The sequence below is a fragment of the Poecilia reticulata genome, chromosome 22 (genome assembly GCF_904066995.2).
Source record: "Poecilia reticulata chromosome 22, P_reticulata-male-v2, whole genome shotgun sequence".
NCBI classification, from domain to species: domain Eukaryota; kingdom Metazoa; phylum Chordata; class Actinopteri; order Cyprinodontiformes; family Poeciliidae; genus Poecilia; species Poecilia reticulata.
In genome coordinates, this window is record NC_088851.1 from 6,111,901 (window position 1) to 6,135,546 (window position 23,646).

Consider the following 23,646-nt stretch of genomic DNA (forward strand, 5'->3'; position numbering starts at 1 on the left):
TTATTTTTTGTATTCATATACGGATGACATGTGAAATTTTTTGTGGCATTTCTTTTACTTCATTAGTACCGTCAGCCTTGGAGCAGCTGGCCATTTTACATTATTTCTTATAAATATGATGTAAATACAAAGTGTTTTATAATATAAAGCTTGAATTGCCTCTAAAAATCTTTCGTTTCAGTGCTACCCAATGGGGTTTTTTCCCCATATTTTCTAAAAATATTTTGTGATATTTAAAAAACGTTTGACAAAAAAAATCACAAAAAAGGAATATAGTGCTATACGCTACACAAATTAATATTGAGGAACATAGTCGAGAAATGTATTGAAATTTTAATCAAGCAGATTAGTGTGTAAATTAAATATTCAGTAATGGTTAAATTCTTGCTTTATTTTGAGTAGGTATATTTTCATACATTAGACTTTTGGATGTTTACCATAATTCTGATGTGTATTACATAAAGACATACGGTTTAGACTTCACACAACAAGAAGCAAATTGCCAGTTTTACTGTTTGAATTGTTTTATGAATGCAGTTACCCATCTTCACCATGTGGGGGCAGTGTAAAACTCCTTCTCTCCACTGTGAGAATCTTTCAACTAGTCGGTTTGAACAGATGTTATGAACAACATTGTATTATTACAGTTTTTGTCATAAGTTAAGGATGCCACACCTGTTCAGATGTTTGTTTTCTAAATTTAAGGCCAAAACTTTTTTTCTTCTTCTTCATAAAAGCACATTCAGGAAAGAAACAAAGCTCTTGAAATGAGTTTTATATGTTCCTGCCTAATGACAGGATTCACTTTATAAGATCATTTTGTTCTTTTTCTTTATCATTATAATTTTTTTGCTACATTATGATAAGTAGAACATATTATTTTTGAGCCTCATTTTATCAAGATAAAAAAAACCCAAGGCAATTATCAAGAATTGCCTTGGGTTTGAGTCGGATCTCATTCTTCAAATTTTAGTTAAAAAAAAAAAATCACTTTTGAAACACAGTTGGAGTCAGAGTGACAGCCAGCTGCAGCACCCCCCTCTACACACACACACACACACACGCACACACACACATCCCATCGCCATCTGTGCTGATTGTCAGCCTGTTGGCTCGTTTTTAAGATGTTTCCGAACAATCTGCAGCTCGCCTGCGTCTGGAAGCACTTCGGCAGACACACAAAAGCTTTGTGTTTCTAACCTGGATGGGGAAAAAAAAAAAAAAAAAGTGAAGTTCACTCAGGAGGAGAAACTGCACAGGACTCGAGGAAGGATGGGATTATTCTCTCGTTCTTGGCACAAATGTTCAGTTTAAGTTAGAATAGAAATAACCGGACTTTCTGATTGTAAGCACCAGACGCTGTGTTACATTCCTGCTGGTGTTCAGTGATGAAGGCAGACACAAACTGAAGCAGAGCACGGAATAAAAAAATAAAATAAAATAAAAAATAAACAGCCCAGTCTACAGATTTAAGCGTGAATGTGTTTCTCAACAAGTCAAAATGTTTGACACTTGGTAAACAGAAGAAGAAGAAGAACAGGGAATGTGTTTTACAAGAAGCTACGCTGACAGTGAAGTACATTTAAAATCATGCCACTGTAGTGGGATTTAGTAAAACCGTCAAACAAAAAGGTTATCGTACATATTTACAACAAAAAGCATTTCGTGTCCATGAGCCGCTGCAGATATTTGTGGTGGGGGAAAAAAAAAAACTCCAAACACACATACATGAGTGTCCAGGCTCCAGCAGCGAAAGCTTGTTTCTCCTACTTTGAAACCCAATTGTTCCCAAATGTGGGGAGGAATTTTTATACTTGACATTCCTGCAAGATTTAATATTTCTTCGCTCGTTGCTCTTTGGCTTTGTGTTTTTGCGTCTAGAGCGGGATCAGATGAAGTGGGGCGAGTTTGAGGTGGACGTTGTCGATTGTTTCAGAGATGAACGCCGACATGAGGCATCGGAGGAACAAACGGTAACGGCATGGATGCTCAGAAAACGTCTGTTTTATGAAATTTTAATTTGTGCCACATTTTGTTTGAATTATTATTTTTTTCCTGCGTTTAAAACCAGAATCTTCGTTCGTTGAAAGAGACTCCAGATAATTAACCAAATCAACAGCAAACAACAAACTGTAATCTTTGTTCTCCCTCATCATCTTTAAAAGCCGTTTTGATGTTTAGCTCTGCAGATGACTGTTAATCCACCATCATGCTACCTGATGAAGCTATGGCTATTTTCTTACATAATACTGTCCCTATTGGTCATTTTTGGAAATTACAATTGCATGTAAGCATTTAAATGGCTTGATATTAATCACATAATTTCACTTTACATCCACTAATTTCAGGCTTCTCAAAGTATTGACTCACTGTTAAGTGGAAGTAAAAAAATAAGAATACATGGTTTTCAAATGTTTTACAGGTAAAAATCTGAAAAGTGTGGCGTGCTTTTTTGTATCCAGCCCCTCTTTGCTCCAATACTCTCAAATAAAAATCCAGCGCATTCGACTGAGTTTAGAAGTCGCCTGCTTAGTGAATAAAGTCTTTCTGCGCACAATTTATGAATCCAGCTGAAGACCTGAGGTTTGCAGCATCGTGGTGGCGGCAGCATCATGCTGTGGGGATCTGGGACTGGTCGAATTGATGGAGCCACTTTACATCTAGCCAGTAGGCTCACCTTCCAACAGGGCAACACGAAACAAACAGCCCAAGATACAATCAAATAATATTCATGTGTAACGCCAGACAGAAAAAAAAAAGTAGAATAAGGGGCAAGACTTGAAAATTGATAGAGATGTTCACAATTTAATCTTGTATGAAAATGTCCAATCTTTAGATGCTCAAAGCTGGTAGAAACAAACGTGTTGTTTGAGGAAGTATTAAATCCAGGACGACTGAACAGGCGCGCGCACTTTCCGAGGACAAATTGAAAACCATGTCATCGTTTTCCTTCTACTTCTTACCATGTAGAGCCTGTCACATGACCTGCCGTTCGTAACTGATCAATTACAATAATCTTTTGTTGAAGATATTTTCCTCATTCATAGGTTTGTTATTTAAAGGCTCATCTTTTAGGATACAAACATCCACACTGCGTGTCTTTAGATATTCGGATGTGCCGGTTTATCGAAGAGCGTTAGCGGCGCTTAGCAGTGGAGCTCGACTGACGGCTGTGCTGCCGGCCAATCACCCGCTGGGTTCTGAAGAAGAGATGCATTACGCCACTGCAGGTATCACCTGAACTACTTCACCGCTTTTTATTGCCTTTTTTTTTTATGTTTTGTTTTTCTTTTCTTTAGTGCCGTCTCGCATCGGTTTGGGGCGGCACAGCCAAGTACTTACAGCTAGTTTTTGTTTTCTTTTGTTTACGACACAAACATCTGGGGGTTTTTTTGTTGTTTTTTTACGAGAACGGATCTGTAGCCAGAGCAAGGGAATGCATAGGGTTCATTGTTTCATGCTGACCAATCAGGTGTAAGTCACACTGATTTACTTTATTTTTGATTGATTGTTGTCTGTTGCTGAGCTGTCTGCTGCTGCAGCATGTCTGACGGTGGTGGGGGGAGGATGGGGGTCGGGTGGTGTAACGTTTTATTGGACAGGCCTGGGATTGAAACATGTGGACTGAACAAATCAACACAGCAGGCTGAACGTACAGCAGGGGAGGGGAGTGGTTACATACACATACACGCTCTTCCAGTGGTGAGCCTGTCAACTCTTTACAAATATATTCTCATGTTTTACTTTGTGAATTCTCAGTCACTTCAAGATAAAAAACAAAACAAAAAAACAAACAAAAAAAGCAGTTAATATGTCAGACATAGGGAGGAAAAAGTGCAATTATTTTGGCGCCGCTTTGTTGCTTTTTTTTCTCTCTCTCTCTCTTGTTCTTTCTTTTTTGTCGATTCAGAAACTTCTTGATTTCTCTGCTCCGTCTTTAAGTTCCCGTCAGGAAGCGTGCAGACGCGTCTCCTCCGCTCTCGTCTTCAGCTTCTCGTCCGTTCTCTCCTCACGCCAGACGGCCGACTGGAAGGACAGACACAGAGACGGAGCGTTGGAGAGAGAACATGTGTGACTCAGCTTTTTGGATTTTGTCTGTATGTTGGTTTTACATGAGTTGACGTACAACGGCGAAATAGGGCCAATGTAGATTTTAAATTTATTAATTAAATTGATTTCAGATTAAATTTCCATCAAAAAACTCATAATATCCAAAAATCAAAAACTTTCGACTTTTGAGACTCCGAAATTTCTTTTTTTTTTTTTTCTTCCTCCTTTTGGAGCAAATTTACAACCCTGATACGGTGTCACATCGACATGACCTGGAGCAGCAGACACATGTTTGCTTTAAACGATACACACAGAAGTGAAATGTGTGTTTCATCAGGTCAGCTGTGTGAAAAAAAAGAAAAGTCCGTTTAGAACCAAAGTTATTCAACTTAAAATTCAGGAGGTGAGTACGACATGAGAGCGTCAACACGCTGCGTTTATATACAGGACCTTCAAAAAGTATTCACACCCCTTTGACTCTTTTACAGTTTGCCATATAAAAATCAAAACTTTAATGTTTTATTACATTTTGTTTTGACAGAACAGAAACAAGAGTGCTTAATTGTAAGAGTAAAGAAAACAAGTAGTTTTTTTTATGACTTTTTACAGATAAAAACCTGAAAAGTGCGTAGTGCTTTTATATTTAGCCTCACTCAAAAGAAATATGCCTCCAGATATGCCTTACACATCTAGAGAATGAAACTTTTACACATTCTATGTTGCCGATTCTCGGTGCAGCTGGATGGAGATCGTCTTTGACCAACAACTTCCAAGTAGTGCCACAGATTCTAAATTGGATTCAAGTCCAGACTTTGACTTGGGCATTTTGACAAGTGAATAAGCCCATCATCTAAACCACTCCACTGTGGATTTAACAGCATATAACTGTCCTGTTGGAAGCTGAACCTCCAGCCTGGTATCAGTTCATGTCAGCCAACAGCTTTTTATTCTCAAATGCTCGATATTTCTCTGGTCCTGCTGAAGAAAAGCATAAAGAATCCCCCATGTCTCTCTGTGTGAATTTTACAGAACATTGGATTTACACTCAGAATAAATAAAACATGGACGTATTCTCATAATTAGGTGGCTTCAGAAAGGGACTGGTTGCTTTGAATTTCATTTCAGGGGTATCAGATTAAATGGGGTTGAATAAGAAGGTTTTCATTTGTGCAAAACAACAACAAGAAAATCACTGTTATGAGCTCTTTAGTTTGTCTGGCATCCATTTACGTTTGTGCATAAAATGAGAGATTTAAAGACATATGAACACTTTTGAAGGGTGAATCCTTCATGTGTTCACGAGCCTCTCAAGCCCTGCTCTGTTGTGCAATAGTGCTCAAACTGCCCAGGAGCGTCTCCGGCTCATCCGTCAGTCAGAAATGTTGGGGGGAGGGGTACAAAAAAAGAAAAAAAAAAGCGAGAGGAAGAAAGAATGATGGAGAGGCTTGTGAGAGAAGAAGATGGGCACGGAGCGCAGATTGCTTGCAGATGTCCCATCTGTCAAACGGGACCATGTTAGGCCTCCGATTTGTTCTGGGCCGCACATTTCTACAATCAAACTACATCTTAACGTCGGATCAGGCCAGCGAAGGACGACTCGGCATTTCTTTTTTTTATGCTGGTCCGACCTTACGGCACACATCAAACTGCGTTTTTGTGTGGGTGGAGGGCGTCTGAGGTGGGGGGCGGTGGGGGGGGGGGTCACGCAGGTGCACTTCCTGTCACTGTTGACCGTGTACGCAGTAAATTACAAGTCCAGCTGATTTCACTCCCAGGGCTTCTCCAGACTTTTTATGAAGTATTTACTACTCGGCTTGCTGTTTAAACTTGAATGCATCACAACTCATCCCACACGCAGTAAATCACAGGCTGCATTCCATGGGAGCAGATCCTGTAGTGGGAACAACAGCGCAGCCACTTCAAGAGGAGAGAGCGTCTCCATCCAGAGCGCTAAATTTTATTTTGTGCGCATTTCTGTTTTACATAACAGTTTTTATTCCTCCGAGCTCACAAACTATTTGCTCATAAAAACAAATCATGCCGATTCTCCAGATCAAAACGCCACAACTATGTTACCGGCGTTTTTTTTGGTTTTTGTTTTTTTGCAACAGTTTTTTCAGCAATATGCCACTTTTTACCCCCATCTACTTATTCAAGGTTCAGTGTTTACAGATTTTCCTGTGGAATGTAACATCAAAATATTTGCAGGGAAAAAAACAACTTTATGATCCCTAAGAGTTTTGGGAAATATTCTGTGGAGGGAAGTATGAGTGGGCGATATAGACTTATAAGTTTTATCATTATTTTGTGATAAAGGCGACGATAAGAACTATTTACCACTTCATTTATTAGGTAACTGTATGGCTGCGCTTAGCATTTATACCTCCACAAACACAAATAATGCTCTTGAAAAGTATTTCCATTTGTAATAGGCTTCTTTAGTTCAGCAGTTGCACAAAGAAGTCTGATTTGTACCACAAAACTGCACACAGAAATTGCATTTTCATATTTATTAATGCAATAAATATTAAAAAAATTTCACGAACACAGAGATAGAGTTGATTGACACCAATTTTGTTTGGTTTTAAGAAGGTACAGTGGCTGGTTGACCTTTTCGTGACCTCTGGAAACATTTATTCATATCCTTAAAATGATAGCGGCACAAACAAAAACGTTTTGCTGCCCAAACAGTTCTGCTTAGATTTTTCAAAGAGTTTCAATGTGATCAGTGGTTTGAAAAATAAAAAAAGTCAACATGCGATCTTTTTACCTCGGCAACACGTACGCCATAGCTGCAAACGCAAACATTTCTGACATTGTCTTCCCCTGAAGTCATGCTTTCCTTCTTTAGCTCAGATAAATGTCTCCGTTGTTCAGAGCCGAGTGACATTAGTGTCCAGGAATTGGCCACGCAATTACCAGGCTCCAGAGCGCTTAACGTCTCTCCCTCTCCTCTCTGCCCGCTCACTGAGGAGACTGTCTCTGCCATTAACAACACAAAGCTCCCCTGCCTCTCTCTGGACACCTTGGCCCCACTTGTGATAAAGACCTGAAAGCAGATCCTGTCTAGCGCTAAATCGTCTCACTTCACCTGGGACCGGCCGATAAAAACGCTCGGCTTGAGAGCTGGGAAATGTGCTGCATCAGTACATGGAGGCGAGGACCAACTAATGATGAGGGGATTTTTAGGGTTTTTTTTTTTTAATCAGATTGATTTAGATTCCAGGCAGTGATCTTAAGAAGAAAGTGTTTGTCTTTATCAAACTCACCTCTGACAACTTCTGTTCCTGTTCATCCTGTTAGAGTGTCAAACTGAGCTGAAGCGTTAAGTGATGCAGAGTAATTCGTTTGACTCCAGGAGGACAAGACTCCGGGCTCGGAGCTCTGGTCCCAGACCTACTTAATAACACGGTCGTTACAGTTCCACCTTCCAGATAGAGCCAGAAAATACAAGACACACTCAGACCTGCTGAAAGAAACATTTTCACTGTCTCCTAAGTTTGTTCTGCATCTCTCCTGACAACCCCAATCACCAAGGCTGCTGAGCAGATACTTCTACATACTTACAAATCAATGACTCTTATTAAAAATAAATAATTCAGGAGCCATGAAATGGTTACCCTTAAAGCCCAGTATACGAAAAGGATTGGTAATTAGTTTTCAGATGTTGGATTACAGAACTTAGCGAATGTCTTCTACTACATACAAGTACTTTAGCAAAACTTTCATTGAGTCTTTTGGCTGATTTCCTGAAGCTTACCTTGAACTTTCATGGACCTTACTGGTTACTTTCCCGAACAGTCTCAGGAAAATACATGGAAAGTTCCGGAAAGTATCAGACAAGTTTAGGAAAGTTTAAGATATGGAAAAATACCTGCCAAGTTATTTGAAAGGAGCTAGCAAGTACAATGAAAGTTCATGGAAAGTACCTGTCTCATGAAAATAACTCTACATACCTGCTAAGTGCCATAAAAGTTCCAGGAAAGAATCTACTAAGATCCAGAAAGTAGCAACAAATTTTGCTGAATGATAAGTTGTCCCAGAAGTTATTGCGATAAATGATGATATTGTTAATTTGAGACCATTTTCAAGTTATGTTAGTGTAATTGCATAATAATGCAAGAACAGAATCTCAAATGTGTTTAAAACAGAAATAACAAATAAACTGAATTATAAAGTCTCTGCAAGCAAAATTATTCTTAAAAAAAGCGGCCAGATTGAAGACCAGTTTTGGTAGAAAGGAAAAAACAATAAATCACCGAGCTCGTTTAAATGTATCATGTGATTAATTGATTTATTGTTTTTTGCAAGAGGCCTACCAGAAACAATCCTCTAGATTCTGGTAATGTAGCTGGTAAGGTCGAGGAAAGCTCCAGGAAATTACCTGGTAAATTCTAGAAAGCAACCAGCTAGATGTGAAAGAATCTGGAATATAGCAGGAAAGTTTTAAGAAAATATCCAGGAACTGTCATGTAAGTACCAAGGAAACACTTGATAAGTCCCAGGAAAGTTTCAGGAATGTCCTGGCCAGTTGTGTAAGGTAACCTATAACTTCTAGGGAATTACAAGCTGTATTCGGTAGTTCTACAACAATTTCAACCAGGTAATAATCGCTCCAAGTACTTGCTTCCTTGATTACAATCACAAGGTTCACAAGAGAAAATATAAAGATTTCTGTCTGCTGAAAGTCGACTGTCACTTTCTCAGGCACCTCTCACTCTCTCACACACGGTGTTCAGATCGGTTTCTTCGCTGGTGCCAGCGAGCGAAGAGTGATGGGGTTCGTACAAATAACGCGTCTCAAACGATCACAACGCCGAGGAAAAGGCACGTTCTGTAACGTAGTCGTGAATATTCACGCAAACAGCGTTGCCGTGACTCTCAGGAGCTGCGACAGGACAGGACACGACACGACACGATTTACGGCCTGGTAAAAGCAGCTTGACTTAAAGCGATCCAGGCCATTGAGGAGCAGCAAAGCATACCTGAACACAAAGGTTGTCTATCTTAGTCAACCTCGAGCGGACGCCATATGTTCCCGGTTCTTCCACGCGAGCTTTCCGCGTCTCCTTTGCTTATTTCATAACTCACTCTCTCCACAGCCTTCACCGGCTCCGTGTGCCTGAGTGGTACCATAAGAGCCACATAAAGACGTCAGGCTGCTCACCTCCCGCTCCTAAACATGCAGGTGATAGATTCAGTGACTGTAGTAAAAACAAGCCTCCTCCTCCTCCGCTCCACTCCTGGGGCTGTTTATTCTGGCGACTCGTGAGCCACCCTGACGTTATGCCTGTTTAGAACCGCTGTTCGCCGCCGCCGCCGTCCGCGCCAAGCCCAGGGTAAACACATGACTTCAGTGTTGTGTGGCGCTGAGCGGACCCGGTAGCCAGGCTCTGCAGCACCGGAGGGAATAATAATCAGCATGTGAATTCCAGGGAATCCAAGCGGAGTGAATAATTGAGAGATTAAGGAAGATGACTTGGAAAAGGAAAGGTGGTGGTGGTGGTGGTGGTGGTGGCGGGGGGAACAAGAAAAAAGACTTTGGTGATTCTTAGTTTCAGGGTTTGCTCTTTTCTCAATACTTCTACCATCTCAAGGTCAAATCAGCAACAGTATAACATGGAAACAGAAAGTTTACAGAGATGTTAGAGCAGCTAATAACGGGATAATGAGTCAATAATTGAACAAATAATTAACCTAATTGTTAAAGAACTTGACTTGTGTTTCTGTTTTGTCAAAATATATTGTGGCGTTCACTGCCATGACAAGAAAAGTGATGATAAAAAGTATCTAAAATACATCACAATCTCTTTGAGTATAAAATTTACACTTGAAGCTAGAAATATATACACATTTACACAGAATCTAAAAAAAACACAATACTTTGTTACAATGACCGAAAGTCATTCTACTGTATTTGCTAAATGCCAGACTAAAAAGTAAACATTCGACGGTTCATTTGTTTTGCACTTTTCTGGAGATACTTATCAAACAAGTTAACTTGGGTCATTTTGGTCATTTTTCTAACATTAGGAGTTTCTCCACAAATTTATGGCAACATATTGCTGGAGATTTCCTCCTGACAAAACTCTTGTAACTGAGTCAGGACTGTGAGATGCCTTGCTCACGCGCATCTTTCTAGCTCTGACCAAAACATTAACCTTGTGAGTGTAAGAGGTTTTTCCTTCAAACATATCCGTATTTGCCTTTACAGTTCATCCCTGGTCTTTGTGGGCTCCCACAAGCCCGTGAACAGTGGCATTAATACATTAGACTTCCTCTAAAAACATGTAATACTGCCCATTTTAATAGTTCAAAGATATCTTAATGTGCATTAATAATCACAGTGGAAACCGTCTTAGTAATACGGCAGAAGCTAACAATATTCCTTATTTCTGCTCTTAGGGGAATGGTGCTTCTGGAACGGCTGCTTTGCAAACACCAGCCAATAGTGAGTCAAGCAGCATTGTGCCAAAGTATTTCATCTTCCCCAGCTGTATTTTTTACATTTTTATTTTTAGATCTGCTCGATGGAAAAAAAATCTGCGAATTGGCAAATTTTTTGCAAATAATTTGGAATCTCGTCCCGCAAAGAAAAAAATACACAAATATGGAGAAACTGAACCACAAACAGAAGGGCGTCCACCGGAAGATTACAAAACTACGGCGTCATCATCTGTGCTTTCCCAAACTGTTTAAAGGCAAAGTAGCATGTAACCTTCTGCACTTTACGCAAGTAATCAAAATTCAGTAGCAAACAGTTTTAATTTGTAACAAAGAACTGGAAGAACAAAGAATACTTTTGATTACTTAAAGAAACACCAATGTATCTATGAAATAAGGGTTCCCTGTCCTTCCATGATGGATAATCTTGCAGCTAAAGATGAACAGTGGCTAAGTGACAGTTTTAATACATGGTATAAATGTGTTTAAAGCTTTAAGCAGTGTTGGTGAGAGCAGTGCTTACTGAACAGTTTTGTCCCTTGCCTTGTTCCTTGACTGCCGCTTGTCAACGAGCTTCCTGCAAAGAAGAGGAAAACGAAAGGAATCAAACTCGATGGGCACCTGTCTCATTGATTTATCTGGTTAAATCCCCGACAGTCTGAAACAATACACAGGACTCTCAGTAGTTACTGCACTCCTGACAAAAACGCGCTAGTCTTAAAATAACTGTCATTGCAATAGCGTCATCCTATAAAACCATCCCTTTAATTTGAGGGTGTGTATTTAGTGGGACCACATTAAATCTTAAGGAATTATTGCTAACAAATTCAGCAGCGCTGCACACATAGCTGCATTATATAATTTTGAAACATTCCAAACTTTTTTTTTAGTTTAACTAATGACTTAAGGATGTTCAGTAACTTTAGCAACTGGACTGGAGAAATATACCACTAAAATGACCATTTACAGCTCAGAATGTCGTATTTCGTACAAATAGATGTTTATAGGGGTGCACCGATTGCAGTTTTCTGGCCGATTACCGATCTTTTAAAAAGCTTAACCTGCCAATTCCAATTTGGCCAATACCATTTTTTTTGTCTGAAATGTTGTTCAATGCAGCAAGAAAGTTGTTGAGTTGGCAACACTGGGATCACTACCGGTCTGTCAGTCAAACCTTTGTCACTGGAGAGCAAAAGAGGACTGTGGTTGATTCTTAGACTTTTGCCAAGCTAGATAAGGTGAAAAGGTGGATAAGATCAGCTTCATGTGTAAAAATCAGCCGATCACCAATCTCCCAAAATTAAAGAAATCGGCACCGATAAATCGGTGCACCCCTAAATTTTTATATTAAAAGTTTAGATTATAACTTGCATTTTTAGTGGTGCCTGAAGTTGGATATCAAATTTATGACATTTGTTCTTTAATTTGTTAGTGTAGAACCAGTCAGCCTATCAATGCCTGTGAAATAAAAACTACCTGGAATATTTTTTGTTATTATTCAAACTTTGGATTAGGATTTTTTAAATAATTTTTTTCAGCTTCATCAGAGGGTCATCTTGTTTCCCCAGATATTTATTTTAGAATGGGAAAGACAAAAAGGGCATGTTATTTAAATAAAACACATAAGTCTCAATAAAAACTATTACGTTATCCTCATTCCAGCTAATTGATTGGAAAGAAAAGCCTTTGATTTGTCCTACCATCACAAAGATAAATGTGGGATTTATGATATATATTGCTGAAACTTTAACTGGAAGCGTTGCCATGGTGATGACAGATTAAGACTGAGTTTGAGTTATAAAGCAGAATCTTTTTACAATCAAAGAACATTCTGGTTGTGTTTTCACAACCAGAACAGGGCATTTTTCTGTGGTGGTTGTTATTTTTTTCAACATTATAATTCAGTCATTTCAGTTTAAAACAGTCAAAAACTCTCGTCGGCTTTAATTGTTAAATTGCTGACATCTGTTGACATCTGTCAGTGGCTAAAAATATGAGTAAATTCCTCATTTAAGTAGCGTGTTAGTAGTTGGATAGAAATGAAAAATAAATACGAAAACCTCTTATGGCAGGGCATTCATGTAGTTAATGCTCGTTTGGGACACAACTCAATCTTTATATATTGAACTGAATGTTACAAACTTCCTCCGACTTTGAAGACATAAGATAGTTTGTTGTTGCTATAAAACATAATGTTGCTGTTCTGAAACTACTTTCTAGTAATATAACGATAATGGCATCATTATGCAAGAACACATTATCGCAGATCAATAAACTTTCAATTCTAATAAACATATAAAACTGGAACTGGAATACATTTTAAATACTCCAAGTAAATAAACAAAACAGCTGGAATAACAAATAAAATTAGTTATAAACTTGATATAAAATTGTCCTTCAAGAAAAAAAAGAGGGCCTAGTTGAGGCCAAAGCACCAGACTTAAGACTTTTGTTGTCCACTTTTTGGCAAAAAGAGAAAAACAATAAATCATGCAAATGGAAATTATAGAGCTCATTTTAATTCATCATGTGATTAATTGATACGTTGATTTATTGCTTATTGTGACGGGACAGTTGCAATAAAAGAGAAGGCAAACTAAACCCCTATTGGGTAAAAGGTTCAAGTAAAAAGTGAGCAAACACTAATTTCACTAAATGTTTTTTTTGTTTTTATAGTTTCTTTTTTCTTTAGATTATGCCTCCGAATATATTTTGAGCTAATTTAGGGCCATGAAGTTAAAAATATTTGAAACTGAAAAAAAAAAAGATTTGAAACTGAAAAATTATTTTGAAACTGAAAAAAAGTTTGAAACCAAAAAGAAATTTTAAATTGAAAAAGATTTTAAGCTGATTTCAAACAAAATTTTTAGTTTCAATTTTTTTTCTTTTGAACAAAATTGGAACCTTATGGCTCCAATTTAGCTCCATAAAAATAGAACTACAGTTCTATTTCACACTTTACAGATCTATACCAGTAAAATATAAATAAGATACTGAAGTCCAACAATGTGTTTTATAAAAAAAAAAAAATATATATATATATATATATACCAATTCTCGGAAGAAACTTCTTCTTCCCTTACCGTCTTTGCTGACACCGAGGCAGCCTTTCAGCTCCTGCAGCGAAATAGCCTTGTCCTTATTCAGATCACAGTAGTCGGTGAACTTGCGGGCACATTTCTTAGGTTTAGCTTTCTTCTTCAGGTACCTCTTGAAAGGTTTGAGTTCCTTCTTGTTGATGTCATTGCTGCCATTGTTATCCAGCTGGGCAAAGTACCAATGCACCACTCTTTCCTCCAGAGTGTGACTGGGATCAGGTTCAACAAACCTAACGGGGATTAGAGGCAGATATGTGAAAGGGCTACACACACACCGAGGCAAAGGATTAGCATCTTTATGTTGCTCTTTATTCAGTCTTACCTCCCGCCACTAGAGGGGGCCGGTGAGTTTATGGCTTGCACCATGTCGGTTGTGAGAGCGTCTAACAAGCTTGTAATGAATTCCCCCTTCTTTCCCTCCGGGCAGCCTGATACAAATCAAAGACAAAAAAAAAAAAAGATATACGCTAAAATTACCTTCCGCCGCTAATTTGGGTCATTATGGCACAGTGAGGCTGAAGCACCTCGACACCAGGAGGACGGATACCCAAACAGAGACCGTCTGTTAGCTCAAGGTAAATAAAGGTTCACGTGCTAAATGCAGGTGACGGTCCGGTTGTTTTCGTAAGAGAACAGAGCCGAGTCACATGGAGGGAAGTGGGAGCTTTTTGTCAAGCGGCGCAGACCCGTTAACTTTTATGACATAATTCCAAACACCTCGGGTAGTTCCTTTTAATTACCCAGATGTATGCTTTTTAAGGGCATGCCTAACCGGGGCAAAATTTTTCCTCCTAATTGTCTTTTGTAGCGTCGCAGCGTCACTGTAAAAATAATGCTCTATTTTTAGTCGTGTTGTTCTTTCTTATCTGTCTTGGTACGAAGCTTTTTATCTTTATTTTTTAAGGCTACATCTTTTTTACCATCCACGATTGCTCTTGTCTGTTTCTCTCTCTGGCTCAGGATGTTCATCCGCCAGGTGATTCCAATTAGCATTTCGCGCGAGAGAACAAGCTTGAGGAGGCACTGTACCTTGCTGTGCCTTCATCCAAGTGTAAAATTAGGTTGTTGCACAAACTAGCAACAAAATGTCAAGGACTTTGCCACACAGGGTGGCGTATGGGCGGTAAAGTCCTGGCGGAAGTATCTAAAACACTTGAGTGGTGCTCTCACGTCAGGTCTCACCGTGTCATCGTTTTTTGATTTAATCAAGCGTTTCTTGCTTCAATGTAGATTTAACTATTCTCCTTTTGAGTTTTTTTTAATGAGGCTTAATGTGTGACTAACTGACTAAAGTTGACAAATGGAAACCCTTAGTCGCAGGAGATGAGGTCCTGTGGCCATGTGTTGTAAGAATGTAAAAATACATCAGTAGCTGCGTTTCCCATTAATCACAAAACTGCGCAACTTGAAATTGCGAAGATAAATTTCCTTTCTGGAAGCATGACAATTATGGAAAAGATTAAACTCGTGGTTGTTAAGTTGCTGCGTTGGGATGAGGTGGTTTATCAGCCGAATCAAAATATATGAATATCGACATCGCACGAGTCTGGTGATCAATAGCCAGACGTTACTACTGGTGAAAACCACGAAGACGACAGTCATTTTGTATTTTCTTTTTGTGTTTTTTTTTTCTCTTTTGAACAGTGTGCAGCTGGCTCCATCTCTCACAGGACCCCACCGTTCATAATAAAGTTGTCTGTCATTCAAACATGTTGAACCCGAATCTGTTGCGTAAAGTCGCCGACTACACAACGCCGCATATGTTCTCGAGTATAGCGGCTCCAACGGTTGAGTAAGACGCTGATGTCTCTTCTGATGGATGAATGTAGTTCATGTAGCTGTTTACATCCATAGCTACCATGGTTTTTAATGACTTCTCATGTGAACTTTTACCAACTTTTCCTTCCCTGCCACAGCATAATATCACCCTACTGTGACTTTATAGAAGGTGCAATTTTCATAATTCAACAGTAAAATGAAACCTAAACTCATAAAACACATTGTAGCTTGTGGCTGTGAGGTGATTAAAATCAGATAAAGGTTTGAGCGGTGATGCAGAGCAGTGTGTTTGGGTTTGTTGTGATGCTTCATAACATCCTTCTGCAGTACATAAAAATGTCCCCAACACCCCCAGCCGCCCCCCTTCGCCCTGCAGCCCCTACCAACTCAACACCCCCACCTCCCATAAAACCTGCCACACATCTGCTGCACAGTCAGGAGCCTGCTCCGCTCTGTAGACCCACCAGATGGGGATTTAAATACGAGATCCAAAGAAGCTTTACGCGATGGCGAAACAGAGTTAGCTCAGCGATGATGACGGCAAGTTACAAGTTCCTATTTTTTACAGACTTTTTCTCTCCAGAAATCCATTTTTTATTATTATTTTTCATAGAATTCACTTATCAATATGTTGCAAAAGTATTCATGCCACTTCAACTTTTTCTAATTTTATTTTTATGACAGATTAACGCAAAGTAGAAAATCACTGTGAAGTGGAAGGAAAACGATCCGTGGTTCTTGAATTGGTTTGGTTACCCGAAAGGATCTAAAAAGTGTGGTGTGCACATGTATTCAGTCCGCTTTTACTCTGCTACCCATTGTACCTCCTTCTGTGTGTAATTTAATGTCAGGATAAATCCTGTTGTTCTTTGAAGACCTCGGTCACAACTGAACACCAGAGTGACAACCACAGCAGCTGCAGGGTTATTTTTTGCAGGTTTTAATCATTAAAGGTTTGTGAATTATCACAAACTTCTCCTAAACTAAAAACATATTTTAATTTACGTTTAGAGCATTTATAATGCTTTTCAATAAGTCGGTCAAAATCCTAATCTGACCCTAGTTACTCCTCCCGTCTCCTGCTGTTGGAAGTCGAGACCAGCACAATTGTTTTTGAGTGAACCACTTTGAAATTGGTTAACGAGATTAATGCTGCTTTGATCAGATTTCACTGTTTTAGAGGAAAAACACAGCACATAAACCGCTGAGAGTAGTGGCAAAGCACGCAGAAACTGGCCAAGGTGGATAAAATGGTTTCGGGAAAGCCCAAAAGAATCGCTAATGTTTTTAACGGGGCGGCATTGTGTGTTTTCCAGGCAAATAGTGCCATTTTATAGCACAAGTAACTATGTTACCTTAAGTTGTTAATAAAATTCTGTATACATAAAATATGACTTAAAAGAAATTTGACTGTGTAATTTAAAGCTTTGAAATTGGTCCTCTGTTTCTTTAAGAAGCTCCTGTTTTTTCTTCACAACATGGCTCCTCTATAAACCGTTGAGCAACGTTTTTACCATCGTTTCATTGGGAAGTAGCTGGTACAACAAGCTCAGCTGATGCTAAGTTCCACCAGCTGTTTGCCAATTTCGCCTGGCTAGTCTGAAGGATCTGAGTGGGGGAGTTGCTGCTTTGTGAGACTGAAGCTTTGAAACTGCAGGTCCAAGGAGGAGCTTCGTCCTTGAAGGCGGAGCAAAGTCCCCCCAGGCGTTCTGCACAGCTGAATGGTTGCCACGGGAGATTCAAAGATTTCTCAAACATGCATGAAATAATCAAAGCAAAACTCCAGCTACGTTTTTGATGAGGGATTAACATTTTAACAGAACGTAAAGCTGAAATGAAGTTGATTTTTACATAATACTGCCCCTTTAAAATGTTCAAAATATTTGAATACGTTTGCGTGCCAATACAATTTTTCACTTAATTATTTTGTCTCCATATCTGGTCGAAAAAGTCAGGAAGTGAAATTTCTCCAAAGCGAATCAACGTGGCGTGAAAGAGGAAGGGAACCTTGCAGGGGCCTGACGTGGAACGGGTCCTCCGGATCCGCCACGTAAGACCGCGCGTCTTCGTCACACTCCGGCGTCTTGAACCTTTTACAGAGAGACAAAGACGGGTTTTATCAGAGACTGAAAAAGAAAAGGAAGCATCCAGGGGATAGATTCACACAGACACATTAAATAAGAGTGATTTAACATAACTCACAGATCAAAAAGGAAAAAAAAAAACTAAACGAGCGTGATATAATTCTCACTCATTCATTTTGCTGCACTTTGTTCTGCACACATAAATAAATGTTTTAAAATGCCCTCATGGATTAACTGACAAAGATTAACCTTGCCTCTTATTAAATCTTTTTTTTTTAATAATATACTCGAGCCTTTTTTTTTTTTTTTTTAAAGAAGCATAACAAACTATTTGGCTTTCAGTCTGGTATGACTCGTTTTTTCCTGGCTGTTCTTTCAGTGCTTCTTTGAATGCAACGAGAAGTGGAGCATGTGTGCCTCATTTTTACTTTCTCAAATCAACAGCGAGTTGTCATGTCTGTTTTCTACTGTCTGCACAGCCCGCGACCAAACCCTGGACACTGCTGTCCGGAGAAAAGAAACCGAGGAAGTAAAAGAGAAGTGGGAGCATTGCACCTTTAGATACAGAAACAATCCCCTCAGGAGAGTTTTCTTTCCTGTTTTCTTGAAATGAAAGTAAGAATTCAGCCCCGTTGGTCCGAGTTATGACACACGAGATTCATTTGACACTAAAAAGGCATCAGATGGATTCACAACTTTGACACGTTGTGTATTAAAACGGAAAATATTTACTTTTTGTATAATTTGACATTTTATTTTATCCTGTAAAACACAAGCCGTCCTCTGTGTCCGTGCGCTCACACGCGTCTACGGTTGTCCAAACATCTATTTGTCTCGTTTTCTCGTTTGAGGTCCGATATCCTTGTTCTCAACACAAACTGAACAAGACACTGCTTATGCAAACATTAGTTTAAAGCATCATTATTCGTCATATTTCTGGTTTTGGAGATCCCTCTAACAAAGACCAACACAAAATATAAATATAGGTCGCTGCCAACGGCTAAAAGCAAAGTAAACACCAGAGGCTGAACTGAAAACACAGGCCCTTTCACAGGCTGAGTGTTTACAGCTAGCTAACCAATACTGACATCATTGCTTGAAATTATTCACTTTGCTAAGTAAACATTTAAGAGAGGCCTGGGTCTAAAAGTTGGAGTGTTTATTTTTATTTTTTTCTTTCATGACAAACAGCAAGATTTGATAAAGAGATTCTTTGAAAACAGCTCACACAGGTCGGCGCGTTGAAAGATGCGACATGTGGGTCGAAACGGAGAAGAAGGCAATGCTTACCGCCATTTTGAACAGTGCATGCGTGTTGGGATGAAGGGTGAATTAGTGTCATTTATGCTACCTGCCTGGACGGGTCAATTACTTCAGACTTTTTGTAGTACTGCCTCGGGATGAAAGTTCAATGCTTGATGTTTCCATGACTACAGGAATTTCTTCCGGGAACTAGGGTATTTTGATAGTTTTCTTGCGTCCTATTCCCAAAATTCACAGCTTTGAACTGAAGCTTTGCTCCCACACTGAGACACTGAGTGAAAATCAGTCAAAACTGACAGTGGGTGAAAGTGTTTTGGGCTTCATAGTGAAAAAACTCTCAAAATAATAGCAACGCTAAAGTAAAGTTCCTGGGATTAAAAACAAATTGTCAATTTTAAGTACCTAAAAGGGAGTCGATCAGAAATGAGGGGCGCCTGCAATTATTTTGAGACACTTTGAGTAATTTTCATTCCAATATGAGTAAATATTCATCAGTGCAGGCAGAGCATCTGCATGGTATAGTGTTATCAGGCTATGTTTAAACAAGACCGCTGTCCTGGCTGTATTTTCCAATGTTGAATGGGGAAGAAGTTTCACGTTTAGACGGCACCGCCAGGACACCTTGACTCAGCTGTAGTCGTCGTTCCAGACCACTAGATGGCGCTGTGATTTCAGCATGTCACAGAACACGCATGCGCTTTGAACCCTTAGCTTCCACCTCATAGTGTATCCATCCAACACATTTATCATTCTTTTTCTAGTTGTGAAATCTAAAAAGTGTTTTGCTGATGGTTTGTATCTGAGGCTTTAGGGGAATCATTTCCTGTGAATCATGTTTCACTCAGCAGTTAATCTAATTGTTTTGGTTTAGTTGGAGTAATTTAGCTTAAAAGTTGTTTTACCTAGCTTAAGCTTTGAAGCTGACAGCATAATTTAACTTTCACAACACCAGGCAGGTGATTCTTACCAGTGAATTATACAGTTATCATCAGTAAACTAATAAAGACCAAACCAGTTGTTCTCTTCGGTGTCTTTTTGCTGAAAGATCTTACAAGGTTGAGGTTCCGGGGATGGGCCGTCCTGTGTCCACTAAAACACACCAGCAGTAACCAGTGTGCTGATGGCACTGGACTGGTTTGTAAAGACCTCCGGACCCACAGTCCGGAATGATAATGGACTCCCGAGAACTCTGCTGAGCCTCGTTCAGGGCGTTCTGTCTCTCCTGGTCACAAGACGGAACCTTTTCTGGAAAACGAGTTACAGCAGAAAAACAGAGAAACAAGGTTGGTCAATAAAATGCAAAAACATGAAATCTTACCAAAGATTTCTGGTCTAGTTTCTAGTGAAAATATCTTAGCATGCTTGAAATGAGTCAAAACTAACTTGTATGTAATTTTTCAGCTAAATATAGGAGCTTGTTATATTAAGTCACCAATTCCTTAATATTGGTTTTAAAAAAGTACTAGTTCCACTGGCAGATTAGATTATTTCACTTTTAACAAAATATTTTTCACATGTTAAGAGTAAAATAATCTGCCAGTGGATCTAGTATGTTCATGGTTTAAAAATAATGAAAATTGAGTGTCTTTTGAAATTAGAATAGATCTACGATGGCAAATTAGAGCCATTGATGATTAAAAAAGAAAATGTCTGCCAAAACAGACATTGTCTGAGTTTGAAAAGTAAAAAAACTGCTAGAAAAAAAATCTGAATTTTTTTGAGTAATCTAATAAATTTTCTAGAAAAGACATGAACATTTCTAAGTTTCAAGGTAAAAAGTTTACGACTTTTCAGAGAATTCACAAAAGCCAAAAACTTTCGACGTCTAAGAAATGTTTGTTTTTTTCCCAAAAAATATCTGACAACCTATAAACTGACTTTTCACTTTTCAAACTAAGGCAATTTATAGAGAAATACTGTTTTCTCTTTTAGCACTAACACACCATTTTAACTATATTCTGCTTTCTGGAAACACTGAATTTTGGGGTTTCATTATCTACAAGCCACAATCATCAAAATTAAATATGTTATATTTCACTTTCTGAAATTACCGACAAGGAATACTAGGCTTTTTCACCACCTTTTATTATCTGAGACGTTGTACAGACAGTGTTGCAATGGAAAGGCTTGAGTCACGTCCAGCGGCGGTTCTAATCCCAGCTGCCAAGCGAGATACCAACACAGAACTGAATGTGTTCTGTTGAGCCTCTCATGTCAAACACCCCCATTCTCAAAGTAATGAATTAAAACACTTTATTATACAGAGTTTTATGCTGGAGCCAAAAAAAAATTAAAAGATTCTGTACATATTTTACAAATGAAAAACGGTTCATGCTGGAAATCCTTCGGGTTTGTGCGGATTGGAAATATCCATCCTCCCTGCCTGTCATGAAATTCTTTATTTCCAATCATTTTTTTCCTTGTTTTGTCAATTTCTAGTTTTTCTTTTGTCAGCAGGGACTGGAAGAGAGAATACAAACCCTCTGGAAGTAAATATCCTAAAAAGGAAAACTTACACAGACTGGGGCAATTTGCTCCATAGTTTTGGTTGATAATAGGCAGAAAATGACCATCTAAAGTACATTTAATGAGCTCGTTTTATTCATCCCACTCTGGTCGTCATTCAGGTGAGACTATTTACAAATCGTGTCTTCCTTCCTTTTTCCTTTTTTGTATTCTGTCCTCCACTTCCCTCCATCCCGTCTCTTTAAACCTGCTCTCCTCCCTCCATCCAGTCACTTTCTCCTCTCCGCTCCAATGGCTTTCAGCTGTGGGCTAATCGTTGCAATATTGTTTCTAGGAAGCCTCCAGCAGCGGCTGAAATACAGTCGGGGAAAACCGTGCGGAGGAAGGCTTGTAGGTGCATGCGTCGAGACGATGAAGGGTTCGGTCACGGAAAATTTCAGCTCCTTTCGCAGCTTTTCAACACGTCGTTCATTATTTCCCCCCGACCCCGTCTCTCAGTCTTCGCTTTTTGTGCCGAAAACTCAAACAGATGTGAACGCCCCGGCACCGCCCCGAGACAAAAACGGTTGGATCAAAAGACGAAAAAGACGAGTCTCAGACGGGGAAAGTCCACGGCTAGCGAGCGCGGTTCCCTAAATGACGGAGCGCTTTCCAGACTTTGAACGCGTCATCAGATTCTGGCAGCGACGCATCTGTTGGAGGGGAAAAAACGGACTTTGCGTCGGTTTGCCTAAGCAAACACTCTTCGCAAACATTTACTCCGCTCCGCCGTCCGTCACAGTGGAGGGATTATCCACAGACACGGACGTCGCCGCTCTTGACTGGTTGGTTAAGACTCAGGCTTTTCCAGGAAAAGGGGAAAAGCTGTGAAGACTTTGAAACGGGGAGGATTCTTCCACCGTGCAAAGAAAGCAAAGCATCGTTACAGATGACTGTCTACCCTTTTAAGCCGCTCTGGCCTCAAACACTGGCAGGAAGAAGCTTCCCATGAAAACACAAGTCACACACAGCGACTAGCGAGCTGGTAGCTAAAGCGCTTATTTAGCTAAAGGTAAACAGAAACATAGTGCAGCTCAAGTGACTTCAAGTTTACGAATCCTTTTCTGCTTGGAGATACCTAAAAATACATCTGAAGGTCTGAAGAGTTGGCTAAGAACTTAAACAATTGAAAAACAGATTTAAAAAAGTATGCAAACTGTAAGTTGTGGTTATTTTACAATTTTTAGGTTGTTCGGGGACTGGGAAAAAAAAGCAAATGTCCCAATATACCATAACATATGGCAGCGCAAAAATTGGAGAAAAAAAATAAATTGCAGATGTTTTCTTTATATATATATTTTTAAAAACGTAATAATTTAATTAATTTATCAATTTAATTACAAATAAAGAAATTAAATAAAGAAAACACAGCAAGATTTCAGATTTTTTGCGTCACCTCTTTATCAAAGAAATATTGACTACAGCATCTTTACAGATGCTACTTTAGGTAAGTTAAGCTAACTTAACTTACCAAGGATTGAACATGGAGCTTTACTGTTGCTAATATGTTCTCTCCTTCCTGTGTCTGCTACTGGTAATTCATAAAAACATCCTAACATCTAATAATCTGAGAGTAATTACTTTCCATTCCATAAACAGAAGCGCTTATGATAAAAAAAAAAAAGCATTTCAAGAATATCCACCTCGATAAGAAGCTAATGGGTTGAGTTCAACAAAGCACAATTTCTGAATCACTAAACCATCCGCTACTTTTCGAAATTCACTAATTGTCCATGCGCTTGGCATGTTTCCCCCCTGGTGGCCGAACGTACTTGGCGTCTGCTGCTTCTTTGCACACTTCTTCAACTCAAGAAACAGAAACAAAGCGCAGTGTGGAGTTACAGATGCGGACGCACACTTCGCTCGCGTCTCAGACGTGATGACAGCTCCCCCTCGAGCTGGCTTTGTCCGTTTGTCCTTTTGAGGTCTTCAGATGCTAACTGGAAACAGGAAGCCGGAGTTTCCACCGAGCTTTCAAAGAGCTGCCACTGCAAATATCTCTGAGAAACTCTAGGTCTTCACCGAGCGCCAGACCGCAGCTTCCTTTGCTGCGTTGCCATCAGTCAAAAGTACTTACAGAAACACAGGGCGCAATCACTGGGGTCTTCTGCTGTTTGCAATGAAGCATGAAATGCGAGATGAAATATGAAAACTGAGTTCAGGAAGGAAATAAGACGGGTGAGGTGATGTGTGTAGATGTAAAGCAGCATCATGAATTCAAAATATCCGTTGCGTGAAGGGAAGTAAACAAGCAGATTGACAATGGACCATGTGGATCAGAGATAGAGTGAATGTATATTGAAATCAGAGTCAATCTCAAAATCTGTCCCTGTTGATCACATCTGACTTCACTTTGTGGCTGAGATGCTAAACAGGTCATTAAGCTGATGTTGGAAAAGAAAGAGAGGAGTGAGGAATATAAA

At 39.4% G+C, this 23,646-nt stretch overlaps 1 protein-coding gene across 9 annotated transcripts in view; it reads right to left on the reverse strand.

The window, feature by feature from the left end:
* Positions 1-298: 298 nt before the first annotated feature.
* The window catches only part of smoc1 (SPARC related modular calcium binding 1), a 66,421-nt gene continuing 43,073 nt past the window's right edge, over positions 299-23,646 (reverse strand). For 6 of the 9 annotated variants that reach the window (XM_081602917.1, XM_081602916.1, XM_081602922.1 and 3 more), the window contains 6 exons: positions 19,771-19,963; positions 17,379-17,461; positions 13,915-14,020; positions 13,578-13,822; positions 11,038-11,071; positions 299-4,026 (listed from right to left, as the gene is read on the reverse strand). In XM_081602917.1, coding sequence (XP_081459043.1) covers positions 3,987-4,026; positions 11,038-11,071; positions 13,578-13,822; positions 13,915-14,020; positions 17,379-17,461; positions 19,771-19,963 — 701 coding nt within the window. In that variant the 3' untranslated portion in view covers positions 299-3,986. Of the gene's footprint in view, positions 4,027-11,017; positions 11,072-13,577; positions 13,823-13,914; positions 14,021-17,378; positions 17,462-19,770; positions 19,964-23,646 lie in introns of all 9 variants that reach the window. The other 3 variants (XM_081602918.1, XM_081602920.1, XM_081602924.1) reach the window with 1 other exon arrangement.